General features: G+C 44.6%; 1 protein-coding gene across 2 annotated transcripts in view; it reads right to left on the bottom strand.

The window, feature by feature from the left end:
* Window positions 1–23,212, bottom strand: part of DSCAML1 (DS cell adhesion molecule like 1) — a 489,982-nt gene that overhangs the window by 8,478 nt on the left and 458,292 nt on the right. Inside the window, exons 18-26 of one of the 2 annotated variants that reach the window (XM_074304151.1) lie at window positions 21,509–21,664; window positions 17,225–17,364; window positions 13,963–14,116; window positions 8,242–8,359; window positions 7,819–7,982; window positions 7,084–7,182; window positions 4,947–5,135; window positions 3,998–4,285; window positions 238–393 (exon numbers count right to left, since the gene is read on the bottom strand). In XM_074304151.1, coding sequence (XP_074160252.1) covers window positions 238–393; window positions 3,998–4,285; window positions 4,947–5,135; window positions 7,084–7,182; window positions 7,819–7,982; window positions 8,242–8,359; window positions 13,963–14,116; window positions 17,225–17,364; window positions 21,509–21,664 — 1,464 coding nt within the window. Of the gene's footprint in view, window positions 1–237; window positions 394–3,997; window positions 4,286–4,946; window positions 5,136–7,083; window positions 7,183–7,818; window positions 8,360–13,962; window positions 14,117–17,224; window positions 17,365–21,508; window positions 21,665–23,212 lie in introns of those variants that run through there. The other variant, XM_074304150.1, reaches the window with a different exon arrangement.

Raw genomic sequence — 23,212 nt, 5'->3', positions numbered from 1 at the left:
GAGCTTCCCCTCCCCCTCCCTTGCACCTGCCCCCAAGGACCAGCATGGTTTTAAGCTTAGCTTTCCCTTCTCAGTGGAGGCTGAAAGCTTACTGATGAGGAGCTTGGTCAAGGTCTGGATAACTGAGAGCCCTGATTTATTTTTTCCTTCCCTCGGGGGCTGCTGCCCTCTCCCCCAACCCCAGTCCTACATATGCCCCTTGCAGGAAGAAAACCCCAAAGGTCGCAGCCTTCCTACCTCTGAGCCGCTTCAGTCTTTTCTCCTTCCTTTTCTTGCGAATGATGATGAGCAGGGCTACCCCAAGGGTGGCCAGGATGACGGGGCAGGCGATGGAGAAAAGCTTCTTCACGTCATCCCCCTCTCCCTGGGCTGACTTGATGGGTGGGATGGTGCCTAAGACAGGAGTACCAGGGAGGGCTCAGACAATTGGGGCTGAGTTGGAGAAGATCCTCTCCCATATAATAACTCAGTCCCCTCTACATAGACTGTAAGTAAGGAGAGAGCACTGGGTGGGACTCAGGAAGAATCTAGTTCAAATCTGACCTCAGACGCAGGTTAGCTATCTGAACCTAAGCAAGTCACCTCATCTGTTTGCCTCAGTTTCCTCCTTTGTAAAATGGGGATAAATATAATAATAATATTTCCCAGGGTTATTGTAAGGATCAAATAAAATAATAATTATAAAGCTTTTAGCATAGTGCCATATAAAATTTAGCTATTATTATTATTATTACCTCCTAGAATCATGAGGATTAAAAGATAGTATTTGTAAAGTGTTTAGCACAGTGCCTGGCACATAGCTTGAACTATATATTATTTATCCTGTTTCTTGAAATTTCTTTTTCCCTCCTGCTTCTCTTTTCTCTTCTTACCCTCCAGTCACAGAACTGTGACAACCCTTTGCTTTTCATTCTCCTATTTCCATCTTTTTTCACATAATTCTCCATCAGAACTTTATGATTGATACCCCTTTTCCTTGGGCCCATGAGTTCTGGAGATGAGTCACTATAGCTCATGTTTATTTCTCATTTCGAAGTTCTTAAAGTTCTTTCCTCATACATTTTTAGTGAAGAAAAAGTATCAATAAATTACTAAATTGATAGTATTAATCCTATCTTACAAAGGAGGAAATTGAAACTCAGAGAGATGAAGAAGCTTAGCCCCAGGTAACACAACAAGGTCAGAGGTGAAACCTGATCTGGAGGTATTTAAGACCTTGTCCCTCCTATGTCTTACTTTAATAGCTGCTGTACTTGGCCATCAAGGGGGGGGGGCCTAATGAGCTTGGCCCAGAAAAGGGGTCCTGTATCCCGATAGCCACATCTTTTACTAAAATCTACCTTCAAACTCACCTTCTTTCAGAAGACTTCCTGCTCTTTATTGGGGATTATCTAATAAAAGCATTTGGCAGTACTTGGTAGGCTAATATATTTTTTGGTGCATATTGACTTTCAGTTATTTCCCTATAATGGTCACAGGTCATAAATATAGAGCCATAAGGGACCTTTGAGGCTATGGGGTTCAACCCCTTCTGAGACCCAGGTGTGTCACACACTCTGTAACCTGAAAAAATTAACAAATTTTACTTTTCCTGTTTTACAACGAAATAAATCTACCTTATTCAGGAAATAGCTGAGGTAGGCTTTGAATAGAAGAAGAAATACTGTCTTTTCTCATCTACACAACACGGGACAAGATGACCCGGTAGGAGTTTTTCAATTCTAGTTCTATGATCCTATGATCTTATCTAATCTCTTCATTTTGCAAAAGTGAGGTCCAGAAAAATAAAAATAAAAATCTGCCTGTGATCACACAGGAACTGTCCATCTCTGGACACTACCTGCTCTTCTGTTACTCATGAGAACTCAGACTCTTGTCCCTGGGACTCTGGACTCTGGCAGGTGAGAGTTTACCTGATTTTGCCCAGAATCAGTCATCATGACACACAGTAACTCACAGTTTAACAGGAAAGATAGCATAAGACACATTTGCAGAGCTATGTTGGGACATTATATACAGGAGAAATTGGAGATGATCTGCGTGAAGACACTTGGTTTAAAGAGGATTGGCAATGAAATCATTTCTTCCTGCATCTATAAATAATATTTTATTTCTACAATTATATATTAAACAATTTTAACATCCTTTTTATTATTTGAGTTTCACATTCTCTTTCCTTCCTTAGATAGTAAGCAATTTCTAAATGTGCAAACAAAACATACTTCCATACTTGATCTCCATCACACTTGTCTCCATAGCCCTGCTCTCCTGTATGTTATCTTCTATATCAGACTGTAAGTTTCGTGAGAACAGGAATTGTCTTTTATATTTATATCATATTCCTGGTTCTTACTTTAGCATTTAGAATTTAAGTAATGTTTAATTAATTATTATTATATTTATATGTTAATATAATTATACATTATATTATAAATAATAAATAAAATAAGTCATATTTATATGTTAACACTAATAAAATTAATTAATTAATTAATTCAAGGAAACAGCTCACATTAGTACTATGTCTACTACATCAAGAATGAGTGTCCTGTCCTGTTTCTTCTGTGGGAGTAATATCTCCTTACAGGTATATCCTGGATTCCTCTTTGTGATAACATGACCCTTCCTTTACTAGGAATAAATAGGATTTACAAATTTCTTCAAGTAGAAGTTGCCCTACTATTTTTCCTACTATATATTAAAAATATTGTGTTGCTATAAAAATCCCAAGATATGGCTGTTGTAAGGTCTTCAGTGGCAGAAGGAAACTTAGGAAAGACCAGTTTGCAAAAGCTATAATTTGGAACTGGGCCAAAATGGGTATTAAACATCCACTGGCCTTGGGTTGAAACATGAGATATTCTCAGGCCAGGAACATGAATTTGGTGAATGGTCTAACAACTATGATTGTGATACTAGAAATTAAAAGCCTTCTGGATAAAGGACCATAGATAGGAAAGACTGGATACCCCGTTAGATTGTGAGCTTCCTAAAGGCAGGGGATGTCTCTGCCTCTTTTTGTACCCCAGGTGTGGAGCCAGTGTCTGGAAGATGGCAGGTGATTAGTTAGTGTTTAGAAGGACTAGATGAGGTCAGGCTGGGATGTTCCATGTGAACCAGGAGTTGAGCTTTACTAAGGTTTCTAGGATCTAGGTTGGAAGGATCCTCAGAGACCATCTAATCTAACACTGTCATTTTATGAAGGAGAGACCTGAGACTCAGAGCAGGAAAGTGGCTTGCCCAAGTATTAAGTGCACAATGAAACTCAGGTCTCATAACTCCAAATCCGGCGCTTTTCCCACTAATCTTGTCCCTGCCTAAGCTGCTGGGGGGACACGGAACAGAGACACGGAAAGGATTAAGCTGAAGGAGGCTCCGCCATGCCTTTGCGATTAGACTGTAAGCTCTATGCGGGGAAGACCTGCTCCTCGTTGAAACTTTTTTTTTTCCTTTCATCGGCTATGATCCTAGTAAGCTTTTAATTAATGTTTTCTGAACTGCATAGTACGGTAACCTGATAAGCTTATATTTCTTTTTGTTTCAATCAGCAAGTATTTAGTAAGAACTTATGTCCCAGGCCTTGGAGAAATAAATGCAATAAATGAAATAATCCCTTCTTGCAAAGAGTTTTTTATATTTTTCAAGGAGTGATAACAAGTACATGTAAAAATATATGGAATAAATGTAAAATTTTCACTTCCTCCAACAGTTCCTCACATTATATGCTTTCAAGGTCTCTGGTCATGTTTACTCCTTCTAATCCGAATTCCTCCTCAGTAAATTTTTTAACCTGGACAGGTCCCCACTGACTTAAGGACAGCGGGACTGCTGACTCCCGTTGGGCCCAGAGAATCCCGACCGTGCTCGGACTCCGGGTCAGGCACTGGCCATGGGGGGGGGGTGGCTTTGAGGCACAGGCCGCGTCTCCCCCCTCGGCGTGGGCCGCCGGTGCTGCCCATGCCCAGGAGCCGTCCCTCCCGGGAGGGGCTGCACTCACTTCCATCATAGTCCAGCGTGGCGAACTGAGTGGTCTCGTTGCCGCAGCCCGCGCTGTTGCAGGCCCTCATGCGCAGCTCGTACCAGGTGGCTTCTCGGAGCTCGGCCAGGAACACCTCCCCGGAGCTGTTGGCCCGCAGGCCCTGCCAGGCCCACGTGCCCTTGGGCCTGTACTCGAGCAGGATGGACGTGATGGGGCAGCCCCCACTGCTCCAGCCCTGCAGGTTGAGTCGGGCGTGCGTGGAGTTGATGTGGGTGAAGAGGTGCTGGTCTTTGCTGAAGGACGGTTCTGGGAGGGGGGGCGGGAAGGAGACCAGGGGGTAAGGGGACGGGAGGAGGGGGGAGGGAAGGGGAGGGTTAATGTGGGCTGGAGCAGCCCCCTTGTCTGCCCCCAAGCGGGGCGTTCCCCTGGGGGATTGCCGGGGTCGTCAGGTCCCTCCTCCATCTCCTCCTCACCTGATGGTGGCCCCAGGTGGTTAAGGGGTGAGAGGGGCAGATTGGGGTGGGGTTTCCATGGGGAGCAGAAGCAGGGGGACCGCAGGAAAGTGGGAAGAGATGGAGATCAGGTACAAGAGGGGAAGGGAAAAGGAAAGAGGAGAAGGGGAAAAGGGGGAAGAGGGGGAGGGGAAGTAGAAATCTTTCCCCCACCCCCAAAGCAGAGAAGAGGGATTGGTTTCTACCCAACTCTGCGCACAAAGAAGCTAACGTTACGGGAAAGAGGCTCCCTCATCCATCCCTGTAGTCTTGGCCCCCACACCCCACCCCGTCTCTATTTTATCCTTTTCCTGTCATTCCTTCTGCCCCACAATCCTGCCCGCGTCTCTCTCTTCCCTGGCCCTTTCCTCCCACCACACCATCGGTGTCCTCCCCCCCCCCCCCGCCCCCGCGCCATCCCCCCTGACCGCTCTGCACCCGGAGAGCCCCCAGCCCGGCCCGGCCCCGGTCCTCACCCCGCCCGTGGGTTTTGGCTTCGATGATCTCGCTGATGCGCCCGGCGCCCACGCTGTTCTTGGCAGCCAGCTTCACCTTGTACCAGGTGCCGCACTTGAGGCTGTCCAGTTTGAAGGAGCGCTCGCTGGAGCTGATGAACACGTCCTTCCACTCCTCGCTGTTGTCCACGGAGTACTGGAGCACGAAACCTGCGGGAGGAGGGTGAGCGGCCCTGGTCAGAAGGGGGCCTGGGGGAGTCCGCAGCCCAGCCAGGGTCCCGGGAGAAGGAGGGGGAGTAAGGAGTGTGGCAGTGCAAATTAGGGAAAACCCCCTGCACCTCTATCACAGTCTGTTCTCCTCCAAATGGAGAGCCTCCAGGTGTCTTAATAACACCCCCCCCCCCCATACCAGATTGTAAACTCCATGAGGGGGAAGATTACATCCAAGGATGTATGGAGCCAGTTCAAACCAGAGGGATGATGGTTAAAATTTTCAGTGTAGGTATTTACACCTGGGAAATCTACAAAGGTGACAAACTGGGTTTGCCTTATTGCTGACTGTCTCAAGCTTAGAAATCAATGAGAGAATGATAATCATGCAGTGTAAACTGAAACGGGTAAACCTCCTGCAGAGGTGTTTCCTGGTGGTGGTGGCTTTTGTTTGTTTTTAAGAACTAGTTATTAAAACACTTACTGCTACATCTCTGTGTCTTATCTCGATTTTGTGTCTTGTCTAGCACAGTACTCTGTACATACTAAATGGTTAATAAATGTTTACTGGGTTGGATTAAATTGGAATTCTAACTGGGGTTCGGAAGCCCTGGGCGAGAGAAATGTTAAGAGCTTCTACCTCAGAAAGTCTCTTGGGAGCCGAGTAGACAGAACTTCCTGGCTCAGAGGGACCTTAGAGAATGTCTATTTCAATTGGCATGTGCCCCAAATGGCTATGCAGACATCCTCCAATGAAGGGGAATCCACTGCTTCTGCAGGTACCCATTCTCCTTTGGAGAATCTCTAGTTATTAGGAGGTTTTTCCTTATAATAAGCCTAAGTTTGCTTCTTTTCCACTTCTTCTTAGCTCTCTTAGTTCTGCCATCTGGGTCAAATGGATTGAGTTGAAGTCTTTTGCCATGGGAAGACCCGTCAAGTACTGGGGGGCAGGTAGAATGAGGAGAACACATTGGAGGCACAAGGGACAGTTTGCACAAAGACATGGTAATAGAAGATGAAACATTTGCTGTGAGGAACAGGGAGGACAGATTGGCTCCATTAAAAGCCTGTGAAGTATATGTAAAAAGTATATATATAATCAGGCAAGAAGGTGGGCTGGAGTCAGCTTGTGAAAGTAGCCAGTAACTCACTGACCCTCTCCCTTTTCTCCCACGCCAGGGATCCAAAGCTATATTCAATCCAACAAACACTTATTCCATTGGAAGAGTCAGTATTTGATTTTAGAGGTAATGGGGAACCATCAAAGTCTGTTGATCAGGGGAGTGATGGTTCAGAGCCATTTTGGGACTCTACTTTGGCTGCTGTGTGTGGGATGGATTGTAAGAGAGAGACTTTGGTCCCGGGAAGAAGTGATGAGCTGGTCATGTAAATGGTGAGAAGGGATGGGTGGGAGGGATGCTGTGGGGAAGTATAACTCACAAGATTTCAACTGGATATTTGAGGGTAGGGGGAATGAAAAATTGAAGATGACTCCAAGGTTTCAAACCTGGGTGACTTGAAGGATGGTAGTACCCTTCACAGAAAGAGGGATATTCCCCACGACCAGCAATGAAGAACTTCATGATACTGCCATTCTTTTGGGTCTGAGTCAAATACTTTGGAAAAGACCTTAAGACATGAGTGGAGACACCTCCCACTGGCCCTTGCATTACAGAGGCCTTCTTCCCCTCCTTATACCAAGAAGTTTGTTTGTTTTGTATTTAATAATGGGAGAGGGCCCCCTTTTATACATGCTTTGTTTCTTAGGGACCCAGAACCAAAACTTTCCACATGGCCTGCCAGTCCTGTTGTGTCCCGTGGACCCTAGCAGCTGACACCCTTGAGGGTGGTGGTGATGGGTGTAGAGGGTCTATCTCATCCCTGTGTGCAAACTCCCTCCTTCTGGGTCCAGTCTATTCCTCCCCCAACCACTGGACTCCCTCCTTACCTCGAATGGAGCTGCCCCCATTGTCTCCCGGGATCCAGGCCAGAGTGATAGAGGAAGCTGAGGTCTTAGACACAGTCAGTCGGGGCTGATCTGGAGGAACTGTAAGAGGAGATTCCAGAGCTTTCTCAGACTTCCTGCTAACCACCCCAGCTTACCTCAAAGAGTTAAATCTAACATCCTCGTTAGCTTGGCTAGAACTTCTCTCTGAGTGGTAAGAAATTACTTACAAGATTTCTCTTAATGCACAGCTGAGTTGGGTTACCTTGGTCTAGGTCAACTGCTTCTCCTCGAGTTTACATCCATCTCTTCGCCAGTATTTCCCAAATTTTGAACAATGTTAAGCTCCCATTTAAAGAACAGATCCAAGATGGAGAGGGTGGGAACATTTTGATGTCCCCATCTTTCTACCTTTTTGCATGTCAGGTTTCCCTTTGTGCTTCTATTCTTCCCATCTCCTTCCATTCTAATCATAGAAGCATATATTTAGACCTGGAGGGAACTTGGAGATTTTTAAACTTTCTTACTTTACAGATAAGGAAACTGAGACCCCAAAGGATTGCTTAATGGAAGGTGTCAGAGCCAAATCCAAACTAAGATCCTTTGCCTTCCCATGCAGCCCTTGCTTCCATTCCCTCCAAGACATCTCTCTTCCACCCTGAGACTTTTCTCTCCCCTCCTGGAACTATTTTTCCTTTTCCATGTGGTTTCCAACTCCAGGCCAGGCCATGCTCTCACCTTGTACCAGCAAGTTGATGATGATGGTATCAAAGCCCCAGGTGTTCGTGGCAGTGCAGGTGTAGTAACCAGAGTCCTCGGCCTTCACCGAGCGTAGCACCAGGGTCCCGTTGGTTTGGATGAGCCGATGCCCATCTACAGTCACAGCAATAGCAGAGTCCTCACTGTGGGCAGGGAACTGGGTTCAGAATTGCAGGCAAACTCTTATTCTTTAGCAACTCCTTTCCCCAAGGCTTGAGGGAAGTTGAGGGGGAGCACAAAGGTGACAAATGGAGCTTTGGCTAGGAGTCAGGGATCCTTGGTTCTCACTCAGCAACCATACCAGCTATATTTCCTTTAAATCTCAATGGAGAAGAGTCTCCAAACAGAGAGCAACTCAGAGAGAGAAGACTCTTCACCACGATTTCTTAGGAGGTCACTTGCCTGTCCTTTGTCCATTTGATGGCTGGGACAGGTTCCCCCACTGAGGTACAGGGCAGCCGGACATCTTTCATCCAGGGTGTGGTTACAGTGCCTCCAAATGAGATGATTTTGGCAGGGGCTACAAGTAAAGAAGCATGGGTTCCAACTTACCTCCATCCATTAATACTTTCTCTTTTTAAGTTCAATTTTATTTTATTTTCTGTCCTGAATTTTTTTTCCTCCCTCTCCCCCTTCTCCACCTATTGAAAAAGCAAGGAAAGCAAAACCCATTACAAATATATACTGTAACAAATTCCCTCATCAGCAATGTTCAAAAAGAAAGATGAAGAAAGAAAGAGAAGAAAGTGTTTCAGTCTGTACTCTGAGTCCATCAGCTCTCTATCTGGACAGGGGATAACATGTTCCATCATGTGTCCTTTGGAAATGTATCAGTTATTAAAGTCTTTCAAAATTGATTATTTTTACAATAGTGCTGTTATTATTCAAAATATTTTCTTTGTTCTCTTCACTTTTCATCAATTCATAAAGTCTTCTTGGGTTTTTCTAAAAAAATGATCCCCTTCATCATTTCTTATTGCACAATAGAATCTCATTGCATGTATATCCCATAACTTCTCAGATATTCCCCAGTTGATGGACATAAATCACCTCCAGTTTCCAATTCTTTGCAACCACAAAAAGAGGATTAGGCTTTCTAGGGATATCTCTGCTTGATCTCCACCACTTGCCCTGTGACCTGAAGGATCTTATTGGTGTGTTTGTGTTTGTGTTTGTATGTGGAATGTGGAATGATGCTTCAAGACATAGTTATTTCAGTTCTTTGGCCAATAAACCAGGACAACCTAGTAGAAAGATAATTGGTATGTCACATGCTTGGATCCTAGTACCAGTTATGCTTTGATATAATCTCTTAGACTTAGTATCTTCATTTGTTGAGTGGGAATACATCTTGACATCTCTATCTCACAGAATTGCTAGTAAGAATCAAAAGACATTTTTATAAAGATTCCTCGAAAAATATAAAGCATTAATTGAATAAACTTTAATACTTCAGCTATCCCTTTTTTCCCTTAATGGCTATGGATATTCCCTCTTGCAGCATAGATTTAAGGTCTTAGTATAGACTGTCTTCATGATTCCATTGTCCTCTCTATTTATCACTTCAAAATCTCTTCCCAACCCTTTACAATCTGGTTTCAAAATAAATCAAGACCTGATGGCTATTTCTCAGTCCTTCTTGTCCTACAACTCTCTATAGCTTTTGTTGCTTCCAGTCACTGCAAAATCCTTTTTAAAATTGTTTTCTCTCTTGGATTCGATGTTGAAAGGGAATCTGGTAATATCAAAAGAGGAAAGAAACTGTTTGTGTATGGATATGTATACCTAGCAAGCTAGATCCCATAAAGAATGTAAAAAGATTATAATATAGGAATAACAATACTAATGATAACAGCTACCATTCATATAACACTTTAAGTATTACAAAGTGCTTTACAAATGTCTCATTTGATTCTCCTAACAACCCTGGGAGATAGGTGCTATTATCTCATTTTTAAAGATGGGGAAACTGAGGCAGAAAGAGGTAAAGTGATTTTCCCTAGATAGTGTCTGAGGCTAGATTTCAATTTAGGTCTTCCTAATGCTAGATCCATTGCTCTCCTCACTGTGCCACATAATTATTCGCATTAGACAATTAAAGAAAGGAGATTCAACACTCAGATGTCTTTACAAAAATATATAATGTATGGATAACAAGAAAATTGAATTATAGATTCCTATGTAAAGAGACAAATTTGACCTTACAGGTATAACTGAGATTTAGTGAGACTAGGCTTATATTTACACATTATTCTGAAAGGGTAGACCTCATTCAAAATGAGAAGAGACAAAAAATGTGGTAGAGTTCAATGGAAGTGTAGTAAGACGTACTCATGTGAGGAAATCCAAGCACCAGAGAAGGAATGTACTGTGGCAGCATTCCGGTGAATATCAAAGGAGAGATAAGCAAAATCTATGTTATCATTAAAAGATACCACAGAATCTTCACAGGGGAAAATGGATGAGGAATTCAGGAAACAAATCACAGGTGTGTATATAGTAATAATGGGAAACTTCAATTGTTAAGTAGGCTATTAATAAAACTCTTCCCCCCCCTCTTTCTCTCTCTCTCTCTGTCTCTGTCTCTCTGTCTCTCTGTCTCTCTCTGTCTCTCTGTCTCTCTCTGTCTCTCTCTCTCTCTCTCTCTCTCTCTCTCTCTCTCTCTCTCTCTCTCTCTCTCTGTCTCTCTGTGTGTCTCTCCCTTTCTCCATCTCTCTCTCTCTTGTCTCTGTCTCTTTGTCTCTGTCTGTCTCTCTGTTAGATTTAATTTCCTCATTTGTTGAGTGGGATTACATCTTAGCATTTCTATCTCACAGAATTGCTCTCTCTCTGTTTCTGTCTCTCTTTCTCTGTCCGTTTCTCCCCCCCCCCCATGATAATTTCATCTGCAAAAGAGGGAAGAAGAAACATCAGGAAGTGTTACTTTGGTCATTTTTCTCACCAATCAGTAGAAACTAGCTATTGAAGAAGAAATGATGAGACCTTTGGGAAAAAGTTACCATGCCATTTTAGTATTTCTTATATAGAAATTGAGGAAAACAGAGCATGGTTTGAAAGGCTCCCTAGCTTTTGTAGAATTCAAAAAGTTCAGTGAAAAGGAAGGTAAAATCCCTTGGTTTCACATTCTATAGAGTGATTCAATCCAGGAGGAATGAGAAACTCTCAATAATGAAGTTACAAAGATACAAGTTTTTGAAAAGGTTTGTAAGGAAGATGGAAAGAAAACCAGTGCCAGGAGCACTAGTATTTATAATAAGCTGAAACTAGTTGAGCAAGCTAAGGAGAACAAAAAGGTTTTTTTAAAAGTGATAATTGGGGGGAAAAAGGAATAAAAGCAGGTGGCACCATGGCTAATTGGGGATGGTGATAATGGATGATAGAAGGGAATACTTTGCTTCTCTTTTCTGTAAATCTCCAAAGTCCTAACTCTGATGTCTCATTATGTCAGGGAAAATGATCTTGGGTTTGGCAAGTGGAATGCCACTAGAACTCTGAACTAGAAGCTCTGGCAGATTCTATCATGAGGGAAGTGTTTCAGGTATAGTTCTGCTAACAATTTTGTGTCTGTTGTTCAAGGCTAATCTACCTAAGAACTGAGAGACTCACCACCAGTGAGAGAGTAATTAATTCCTTGGCCATGATAATTCATTAAACAAAGACACAAATGACCTTTAGTTGTTTACTCCTTTGAGTGATGGTAATAGAAATAGGCAAATAAGGGGTCCCTGTGTAATTTGTCAACTGTGGCCAGATAATGTACTCTCTTAGCATCTACATTTTGGCAAAAGATAAACACCATGACCAAGTAAAAGTCATGGACCTTTTATCAGTCTGATTTTGTTGGCTACATTCAAAATAGAAGAAAACGCTAAATTTTGGTTAGAAGTTTAGAGAAATTAATGATGTGGGGTTTTTTCCCATTCAAATTCACATGCCCTCAAGGGGATCCTTGGATCTGAGGTGAAGAACCCCTGATCTACAGGAAGGCCTCCTATAGATCGAATAGAACACCTGTGGAGCATTGGCGGAAAGAGATGGAGAACTGTCAGCACAGTACAAGAAACATGGATGGATTGTGATCTGTACCATCGGAGAGAATGTTTTCATCACTGAAGGCCCGTTTAAGATACCATCTCCTCAATGAAGTCTTCCCAGGCCTGCTTATTTGGTAATCAATTTTTCTTCCTCAGACCTCACTTATTTTTCATATTATTTTTGTACTTCTCTTATATCATTACAATTATATTATTTTTGTAACATCATTATTTATGTGTCATCACATCGTCTTAGATACACCCAAGCACTAGGTGCACTGGACACATTAGGTGCTTAATAAATATTATTGAAATGAATTGAATTCCCTTCCCTTAGAAAGGAGAGATTATCTAAAAAAGGAGAGGAGGGAGGGGAAGTTGTCAGGAACTAAGTAACAGTATTTGGGTGTGGGGGGGAAACAGTGTCCAGAACCAACCATAGCAACTTGAATATAGTAAGTGCTTGATAAATAATTGTTGACTTGTTTGACAAAAGGGAGTAAGGTCAGGCCAAAGTTGGCCGGGGGAAGTTATTCTTGACATTGTCCTAAATCCTAAGTTCTTCCTCCACAGTTTAGCTTCCTCATTTTCCCTGGCTTCCCTCGAGACTCAGCTCAAATCCCACCTTCTCCAGTCCCTTTAGCTGCTAGGACCTTTGCTTCCCTTATTTCCTTCCATCTACTCTCTATGCATTGTGTATGCATCTAATTATTTATATTATCCCCCTTAGAATAAAAACTCCTTGAGGACAGGAACTGTTTTCATCTATTTTGTATCCCCAGTACTTACACAGTTATGGGGCCTAATAGTAAATATTTAACCATTTAATGAATACTTGTTGATTGATTGGTGCTGACTCAAAGCTTGTTTTCCCCCTTAAGGATGGAGACAGGATCTGGAGGAGGGCTCAGAGAGGCTGAGGAAAACTGAGGCAGGGATCAGAGATGTGGCTATTGTGGTTGCGGTCACAAACACAAACAAGGGTAAGGATGGTGGGGCTTGATTTTTTTGGTAATGTCTGATTCTTTGTGACCCCTTTGGGGGTTTTTCTCGGCAAACATACCAAAGTGGCTTGCCATCATCTTCTCCATCTAATTTTACAGATGAGGAAACTGAGGCAAATAAGATTAAGTGACTTGCCAAGGTCACACAGCTAAACTATAATTTGAATTGTTTCTTTGGAAGCTGGGGTGAGCACTACCCACTGTACCACTAGCTGCCCTTGAGGGTAAAGACTAGGATCCTTAAAAGGAGGCTTCTTTGGTTTCTCAGCTGCCACTTAGTAGGTGTAAGTGAATGGACAAATTAAAACAAACAAACACTATTTATTAAGTACTATGCACTACTAAGTACTGTGCTAAGTGCAGAGAATGTAAGTACAAGTGAGCAAGATTCCCTGCTCTCAAGGATCTTACATTTAATAGGGGAAAGCAATGAACACAGGAAAGGGGTCAGGCAGGAGGGTTTGGACAGGGAATTTGGCAGAAGGAGTGCGGCAGTCGTGTCCTTTCCTAGAAAGGCAGTGTTGCTCTGATTACTGTTCTGGGAACTTATCTAAAAGCACCACACTGGGCTTTTTAAAAATGTAATTGGTCCTTCCTGACTGGTACCTTATTGCGGACTATTTGGTGAAAAGCAGTACCAAACGTTCCTGTTCTGTGTGGTGGGGCGCTCAGTCCTGGGGAGACAAGGCTAAGCCCTTTAGGTCCGAGTAGTACTAGATGCTCTAAATGGGGAGAGCTGAGGGGGAGGGGGCTCCAGGCCAGGTGTGTCCCCTGGAAATGGGAGCTGGGAGAAGCGGCCGGTCGGAGCGGTGGTTGTGAGGGACTCCCGGAGTCAGGGGGCAGCAGAGGCTCACTCTTCGAGGATGCCGGCGAGGGCGGGGAGCCAGCAGGATGCCGGAGAGGTGCAGAGAGGGGTCTGGGACAAAGTGCTCTCGGGGCAGGAGAGGGCAGGGCAGGCCTTCCCGTCCGAGGATGCGGCTCAGGCTGGGCGCCCGGCGGGAGACTGGGAGCTCTGCCTGACTCGGGACTCTCACACTTTCCACGGCAGCCGCTTTCCGCCCCTTTCTCTCCCACACCCTCCTTACCCTTTCCAGCCGGCTCGATGGTGACCTTCTCACTGATGTTCCCCCGGCCGGCAGAGGTGACGGCCGCTACCCACAGCATGTACTGCTGCCCTCGATTCAAATGAGCGATCCGGTAGAACAGCTGCTCCGGGCTCGTCTCGTATTCACTGGGGGCCTGCGTGGGAGGGGACAGGAGAGGAGAGAGATCAACGGGGTGCCCTCCGACTCTGCCATCTTTCCTGGGACTTGAGGGCACCCAGATAGCCTGGAAGGGGTGTGAGGGCGTGTGTGGAAGGCACATATCTAGGAGCAAGCTGTCCCATTTGCACTTACCTAACAGGACCGGCGTTAGGAAGGGTCACAATCTGCTAGCACAGAGCCCAATGATTTAGTGTCCTGGCAACGCACCTGGCCTTGGGCGGACGGACTTAAGGGCTTTCTTGGCGATGGAAAGCTCTGCGGTGAGGGAGTGAGGGGTGGGTCACAGGCTCTCTAGGCCTGGAAGGGACCCCAAGCCAGCCAGTCTGGACTCTTCCTCTTATCTTAAGCTCAGTTCTGACTTGTGATTCTGCTTTTTGCGCACACAGCATGACTGTGGGTGGGTCACTCTCTGGAAGGGTCAGAGCCCCTGGTCTGAGGTCCCGTCCAGCCCTATGGATCCACTGAGTGACGCCCACGGGGGCCTTCATGGTTTCAGGCCTGATTCATGGTACAAAACGTGTGTGTGGTGAGCGCGTGGGGAATTAAGAGATCGCCTTTGGGAAGAAAAGAGCTCGGGACTCAGGACAGCAGCGGCTGCCTCATTCTCCGTGAGAGCTGTCCCCCCGTCCCACCTTTTAATTGCTAGCCTTTCATTCTCCCGCAGCAAACCTTTGGAGAGGAAGAAACAAGGAAGGGAAAGGAGAGGTCCCCGCTCAGCAGCACTTTATTAATTATTATTAGCTGCACTATAGATCTCCATAGACATTCTACATATGTTATATGTGTACATGTATACATACACATATATATTTTTTAACCAAATGACAGTTTTGACAAGTTGCCAACAAAACAATATCGGATCCCAGTGGCTTTACCAGTTGCTTTGATGAAAAGATTATGTTGCCTTGGAAACCAGTGGCTCAGATATTGAAATGAATTTGAGAAGGAGCTTTTGATAAGCACCAGTTTGCAGACCTCCTGTCAACCTCTTCCCTGGCACAGGCGGTTTGGGGCTGGCTTTCATTTTATTTTATTTTTTGGTCAGCCGCGGGGAAGGGAGAGGAGGAAGGCGCCAGGGACCCTTTGAAATTGGCGCAGAGGGCTGGGGAGGGGGCCCAGCCCGGGAACAGATGGGGGTAGGAGGGCCAGAGGGAGAGAATAATTAGTTATCTCTGCAGTCACAGCCTCTGGCGCAGGCACACGGGCACACACACACACACACTCTCACACCGCCTGGGCACAGACTGAGAGCAGACATGGTCAGACACGCACACACCGAGAGACAGACACCAGGGGGCTGAGGGTGTGTGGGGATACTTTCCATGCTCCAGTTGTAAAGGTAATTTCCTGCTCCGCTGCCTAGGCACATATATGGGCCAGAGCCTCCAGCCTTAAAGGACCGAGTGGGTTTTGGAAGGGGGAGGAGGAAACGCGTTCCTTTTGATCTGAAGTCTTCTGGTGGGAGAGTGTGGGGCAACACCAGTCCCAGCCTCGGGAGGACTTCCCCTGGGCCTCTCTAATGGGGAGTATGGCTTCCAGCCCAGAAGGGCCTTGCAGTGGCGAGGAGGGCAGGCCCGGGAAGTCGGGAGGAGGCTGTTGTCGAATGTGTGCACTTGTGTCTTCTCGAATGTTTGCCTATTTGTGGGGATGGATTTGTGGGCACATGTGTGTTGTGATAGTACAAACATGTGGCTCTGTGTGTGCCCAGGTTAGAGAAGATGCAGGGGCCTTGAGAAAGGTGATGGCAGCAGCTCACCTGCACCTGTTGTCCGGACTTTGACCAGGGTTTCCTTTCTTATGCCTGACATTGCCTCTGAGATGCGCCCCAGCCCTACCCTGGCTCCTCTGTTCCCACGAGCACAGCATGCTCAGTGATCCAGCCCACCTCCTGTGCCCCTTCATTCCACACATTGTGCACCCACTTACCTAAGGCCCTCAGATGCGTGGATACATGGGCTCACTTCCACATTCACACAGACTCTGTTATAGACTCATTAACTTAGCAAAGACACACAGGTCTTTGGCTCCTCCCTGAATGCTTTGAGGTTGGTATTTCCTGACTTGATTGCCTCAAGAAACTTCCATATCAAGTGGGATATTCGGCTCTAGTCCTAGAATTTTCCACATTACTGTGGTGATTGTTCTATTAATAAAGAGGATGTCTTGTAACTATTCTCTTTGTAATTCAGAAAAAGCAAAAATAGTGCAAAAGGCGTAGGGAGGTGGTCTGGGGCCTGGAGGCATTTCCCCATCACTCCTGGGGGGAACAAAGGAAGAACACAGCTTGTGCTGCCTCTGGGGACTCATGTGGCCCCTCCACATGGAATCATTCCTGGTTCTGTACAGAATGGTCTCTTTCGCCAGCGTCCTCCATTCCCTACTCCTCTGTGCCTGGAAATCAGAGCCTAGGAGGAGGCTCATACCTTAGCTTGCCATCATTTCTGTCTCAGAAAGGGCTACTACGGACTCAGCACTGAAGAAACCGAACTTCCCCCATATTCTTCTCTCCCTTGCCCTGTCTCCGATTCCTTCCCTTCCTCACCCAGTCCAGGCCAAGTTGGTCTATTTTGTCGGACGGGGAATGTCACAGTGTCTGAGTTTGTGCTCATCTGTCCATCCTGGGTCTTGTTAAGAATTCTCAGGGCCTGTAATCCTGGAGGTCTGGGCAGGGGCTTTGGAGGACCTGGCTTCACTTTGCATCCTCCCTCCCTGGCTGTGAGAATCATGGAGATCATACATGTGATCCAGGATGAGATCCTGGGAAGTTCTCAGAGGCACAGCTGTTAGTTAGGGTTAGTTGGTAACAACCTAAAAAACAAGCCTGCTCTTTGCCCCTTTTCTGTCCCTCCCTCCTTCCCTCCCTCCATCCCCCCCTATGTCTCTGCTTCTCTGTCTCTTTCTGTCTCTTGTTGTCTCTGTCTGTCTCTCTGTTTCTGCTTCTCTGTATCTCTCTGTCTGTCCGTCTCTGTCCGTCTGTCTCTCTGTGCTCAGAGTCGGCCTGGGGTCGACTGCTAGGAGCACCAGACCTCCCACTGTCCCCAGAGGGCCGTGTCCAGCTGGGCCTTTCTCTGCGCTCACTCACCGGCTGTCCAGACCCAGGACTGGAGCAGAAGATGGTGTACTTCCGGATCACCCCATTGGGCTTGGCGGGAGGCAGCCAGGACACGACCACGCTGCTGGCTGAGGAGGGGACCGCTTTGATTCCAGCGGGAGGACCTGGAACTGAGTGGGGGAGAAGGGCAGGTTAGCCCAGGGAAGGACGGAGGGCCACTCTGGGGAAATAAGGATAGGGCTGACATTTACCTAGCATTTCAGAGTTTGAGACTGGGGACAGAGTGAGGTCAGAAGGAGACTGGGATGGAATGAGACTGCTCTCTCTGCGCTCCTCGCCTCTGGTTTCATGCCATTCTGACCCACTTGGCTTTCTTGTGGTTCTTCCCCTTTAATAATAATAGTAGCTATCATTTCTGTAATACCTCGTCATACTTTATGTATGTTACTTCATATGATCATCTCAACAACTCTGGGAGAGAGGTGCCATTTTTATACCAATTATACAGCTGGGCAAACTGAGGCAGAGCTAATAAGTAGGCAAGGCAGGATTTGAAGTCAGGACCTCAGGTGGGGCACACTATGGCGTCTTTGCCCACATGCCAGCAAGTCCCTCTTCCTCCTACCTACTTTCACACGGAGATCTCCCTGTCAGACCGTAGTTCATGGTCCCTCTCTCCAGAAGACCCTCCTCAGATTAATCTAGCCAACCCACCAACATAGTTTCTGAGCTCTCCCTTCCATCCTATCTTTACCCCCTGGAGTTAATATTTTGCTGGATTTCATGTTGAATTATTTGTTCTCCTTTCTTGAAATGGAAGCTAGCTGAGTACTCAGGACTTTTCAGTCTGCAGGGAAGATCGGTTGCCTGCCTGCCTGCCTGCCTGTGGTGCATCCCCGGGGTACTTCCTACCTTTCCCCTCATTCAGCTCTTAGAAGGAAAACTGTTTTTTGTTTTTTTGTTTTTTTTGTCGGAGGCAATCATTGCTCTTTTACACTGAGTGCAACCCCCCTGGAGCCTCTGCTTCCCTTCCGACTTGTCACTTGGGAACCAGGCTAGCAGGATTGTGGCTTCAGGAACACAGCCTGGTGAAAAGGGCATTGTGCTTGGGTCCTGAGGACCTGGACTTGAATCTTGCTTCAGCCACTTACTGCTTAGAGACTTAGGACAAGTTATTTTTACCAATTTGTGCCTAAAGGGAAGAAATAATAGTTATAGCCCTTAAAATCTGTGACCTGATTTGCTTGCATTATTTCATTTGGTCCTTGCCCCAATCTTGGGAAGTAGATGCTATCACCATCCCCATTCCACTGAAAGAAAACTGAGTTTCAGAGAGATCAGGTGATTGCAGCTGGTGAGGGTTCGACGTCTTTCCAACGCCAAAGCCTATATTCCATCCACGATGATGTGTGGTCTCTCTGAAGCTGTCTAATGGTCCTTTGATCCTATGGATCAGGAAATCCTAGTTTAGTGATCAATGAGTTCTTTCTTGATCTTTCTTCCTGTTTTTCCTCTTCTTTCCTCCCTTTCCAGCCTTCTTCCCTGCAGGTGGGTTGCCCTGTACATAGTCAGGGTGAGGGGACTGCCAGGGACCCCTCAAAGCAGGGGTCTTAGTTCTTTGAGCCTCTCTCAGGGAAGGGGACTGGTTCTTATCAAATGATAATAGTGAAGATGAGATTCCCCGCTCCATGTGGAGATTATGTTTGGGGCGGTGATTTCAGGAAGCAAAGCGGGGCCACACCTTTGACAGCTTTGGCTCAGGGATGGTGTCAGGTCTGGCTAAGAAAGCCTGCCCTCCTCACTCTGTTCTCCGCACCCCAATTTCTTCCCCTGCTTAAACATCAGGGAAAGGAGTTGCCTTTAGCTTCTGCTCCCCGGGTGGGGGTTGGAACTGGCTGCGAACATCTGTGACCTTAATCCCCTAATGTGCTTGACCAGCTTATCCTGACAATACCTTGATGGACCTTTCAGCATCTGCTGCCCAGCGGCTTGGGTACTTTTGGAAATGTCCCAACCCTATGAAACCGAAATAGGTCGGATTTTCATGGCAGCAAGGGTGGGGCTTATTAATATTGCACCTCCCTAGAGAATAGGGGAGATGTCAGCAGAAGGATGTGTAGAAAGGACAACTTTAATTTGAAGGTTACTCTTACAGGTCTCAGGGACGGTGCCCTCCCTGCCCCCAAGCTTTTGGATTAAGATATAATCAGGTGACAGTGATCACCAGGGGCATTACTGGAGAGGAAAAAAGTCTCAAAAGGGAGGTCTGTGGAGAGAGAGCAGGCCAGGCTCCTTCCCCTCTGCCTGAGTGATGGTGATAGCAGCTGATTTTGAACTGACTGAATATATAGGGGTCTCAGTTCAGGGGGCTCTACCCTCTAGACTCTCTGAACCTGCATGTTACTGGGTGTGTATGTTGGGGGGATGTAACATCCTTCTCATCCACAGCTGCATTCAGGTGGCCCCTCCCTTGTGCTGTTTTCCAGGCTCACAGTAATTGTTTCTGGCATCTCGCAGGGAACTTTGTTCTGCCCAAGTGTTTGTCACATTCCAATTTGCATTCAAGTTATTTGTGCCTTGTACAAACGTTAGTATTAGACTGTAAGCTCCTTGAGGGTAGGGACCGTGCCTTATTCACATTTGCAGAAAGGCAGTCTGGCCTTGGAAGCCTGTGTGACAATGATCCGGTGCTCTGGCCAGCTCTTAGAGAGGACAGGTTCCATGGAAGGAGTCAATCTGTATACAAGGTTTTTTGGTCCCCTTGTTGTATAGAGGAGTTTCTCATACTAATAATGAAATCAGAGGTATAGTCTCTATCTCCAGGGTAACCTAGAGGCACAATGGATCCAGCAATGGACTGAGAGTCAGGAAGAACCCGGGAGGGCAGAGGAGAGGGTGTGTGTGGTAGGTGTGTGCACGTGCTTGTGTTTGTGTTTATATGCTTGTGTGTTGGGCCCAGGACACTTATTATCCTCCTTGGTCTGGATGTAGAGCACTCTGCTGCAAATGCCTTCTGGCCTGGGGATGTGTGTGTATATTTATTTATGTGTATATTACACATCTAATTTATAAATACATGTGCATACATATGTGTACATTTATGTGTATTTTACATATTTGTATAATTTATAAATACACATGCATGTGTATACATTTACATTACACATTTATATAATTTATAAATACATGTGCATAAATGTGTGTACATTTATGTGTATATTACACATTTGTATAATTTATAAATACATGTGCATGCAAGTGTGTACCTTTATGTGTATATTACACATTTGCGTAATTTATAAATACACATGCATGTGTGTACATTTACATTACACATTTTATATAATTTATAAATACATGTGTATGTGTGTACATTTATGTGTATATTACATATTTGTATAATTTATAAATACACATGCATGTGTGTACATTTACATTACACATTTATATAATTTATAAATACATGTGCATGCATGTGTGTACCTTTATGTGTATATTACACATTTGTGTAATTTATAAATACACATGTATGTGTATACATTTATATTTATATTACACATTTATATAATTTATAAATACATGTGCATGTATGTGTGTACATTCATGTGTACATTACATGTTTGTATAATGTATAAATACATGTGCATGCATGTGTGTACATTTATGTGTATATTACATATTTGTATAATTTATAAATACATGTGCATGCATGTGTGTACATTTATGTGTATATTATATATTTGTATAATTTATAAATACACATGCATGTGTGTACATTTACATTACACATTTATATAATTTATAAATACATGTGCATGTATGTGTGTACATTTATGTGTATATTACACATTTGTATAATTTATAAATACATGTGCATGCATGTGTGTACATTTATGTATATATTACATATTTGTATAATTTATAAATACACATACATGTGTGTACATTTATATTACACATTTATATAATTTATAAATACATGTGCATGTATGTGTGTACATTTATGTGTATATTACACATTTGTGTAATTTAGAAATACACATGCATGTGTGTACATTTATATTTATATTACACATTTATATAATTTATAAATACATGTGCATGCATGTGTGTACATTTATGTGTATATTACATATTCGTACAATTTATAAACACAGGTGCACATGTGTGTGTACATTTATATGTATATTATATATTTATATAACTTATACATACATGTGCATGCACATGTGTATGTGTGTGTGCACACATTTACAAGCAGTGTGCACCTGTACATCATGCCTTATGTGTGCGTGCATGGGGGCAGACACTTACTGTCCTCCTTGGTCTGGATGTAGAGCACGCTGCTGCGGACGCCGTCCCCGGCCTGGGTGTAGGCCAGGACCTGGACGCTGTAGTTGGTGAACTTCTCCATGCCCCGGAGCTCGACCCGCTCCCGTGTGGTGGTAATGTTCTGCATCTCCCCCCACTCTGCAGAAAGAGGGACACCAGTGAGAGGAGGTTTGGGGCCCGGTTCCCTTCCTCCTGCCTTCAGGGGAGTAGCCCATGGCTAAGGGCACTCCGACCACATGCTCTGCAGGGTCTTTATTTCAAGCTGGACCCACTTTGAGAGAGGAGATAGGGAGACACAGTGACTGCAGGCTGAGATCCTTGGGGCCTTTGCTCTCAAAGCTAGCCAGAAAAGGGCTTCTTTGAGAAAACATTACCTCGGGACCTGGACCAAAACTTGTTAAACAACTCATATAAGGCCCCATAGCTGAATAGGAGGATCACAAAACTATAATTTATTATCAGCAAACGCTTGATTTGTACACCTATTGTGTGCACCTACAGACCCAAGTTGCAGAAAAATTTCTTGAGTGAAAAAGTGGATAAATTTTAAGAAGATTCCCACTGATTCTCTCTCTCACCCTTTGAGTCACTGGGGCTTCTTCCCACCCCCATAATGTAGAACATGGATTTGGGAAATACCTTTCAGGCCCCTTATTTCTTTACAGAAGAAGCTTTAGGGCAGCTGCTTGGACAATGAGTTGGGTCCCAGGCAGGGAAAATCAAAACCTTTCAGCTTGGCTGTGTGTACAGTTAAGGTGTAAAAAGAATCAGTTCCTAATTATCTGCATGTGGATCATCCATTTTGTGAGTGCTTCATAACAAATATCCATTCCCACGCTGGTCGTCCCCTAGCAACCTCCCATGCTTCCAGACCAGGTCTATGCATTGCAAACCAGTGAGTATTAGGGAATGAAAACTTATTTTAGTATGAGGACAAGATAATTCCACAGCCTGGAAAGGTCCTCATCACTTCTGTCCTGGATTATTGCTATGGTTTCCTAATTGGTCTCTCTGCTTCCAGTTCTTCCTTTCAAATCCATTTTCCATATATTTGCCAATAAAGCACGGAACTGATCGTATCACTCCCCTGCCCAAGAAGCTTCAATGGCTTCCTAGTGTCTTCTGAATAAAATACAGATTCCTTAGTTTGCTATTTAAATTCTTCACCATTTAACTTGCACCTCTTTGCAAGACCTATTTCTCAATATTCTCCCTTTCAAACATACTACCTTCCAGTTAACAGGTAGATTTATTGTTTCCCAGAACTGATATTCTCTCTTTCATTTTTCTGTTTTTATGCAGGCTGCTTCCCATTCCCAGAATACTCTCTCTTTTTACTTCAGCCTGTAAGAATTTTTTGCCTCTTTGAAGGAGACAACTCAGGTGCTTTCTCTAACCCACAAATTATTACTGCCTTTTTGTCTTCCCATGATCTTGTATTTAGCTATTAAATGCTGTACCCTGCAATGTAAGGTTTTAGAAGGCAGGGATTAATGTTTTGTCTTTTTATCTCTACTGCCTAGCACAGTGTCTTTTGCACTTAATAAATGTTTGTTGAAAAAAAATTCATTGATTGATTGATTTGATCAATCAATCAACCAATCAGCAAACAGTTATATTTAAGTATGCCAGGCTGTGTTAAAGCTGGTGATATAAAGAAAAATAAAAACAATTCCTTTCTTAGGA

Source organism: Sminthopsis crassicaudata, chromosome 3 (genome assembly GCF_048593235.1).
Source record: "Sminthopsis crassicaudata isolate SCR6 chromosome 3, ASM4859323v1, whole genome shotgun sequence".
NCBI classification, from domain to species: Eukaryota; Metazoa; Chordata; class Mammalia; order Dasyuromorphia; family Dasyuridae; genus Sminthopsis; species Sminthopsis crassicaudata.
Note: the sequence above shows the minus strand (reverse complement) of the source record. Positions and strands in the feature narration are given on the sequence as shown.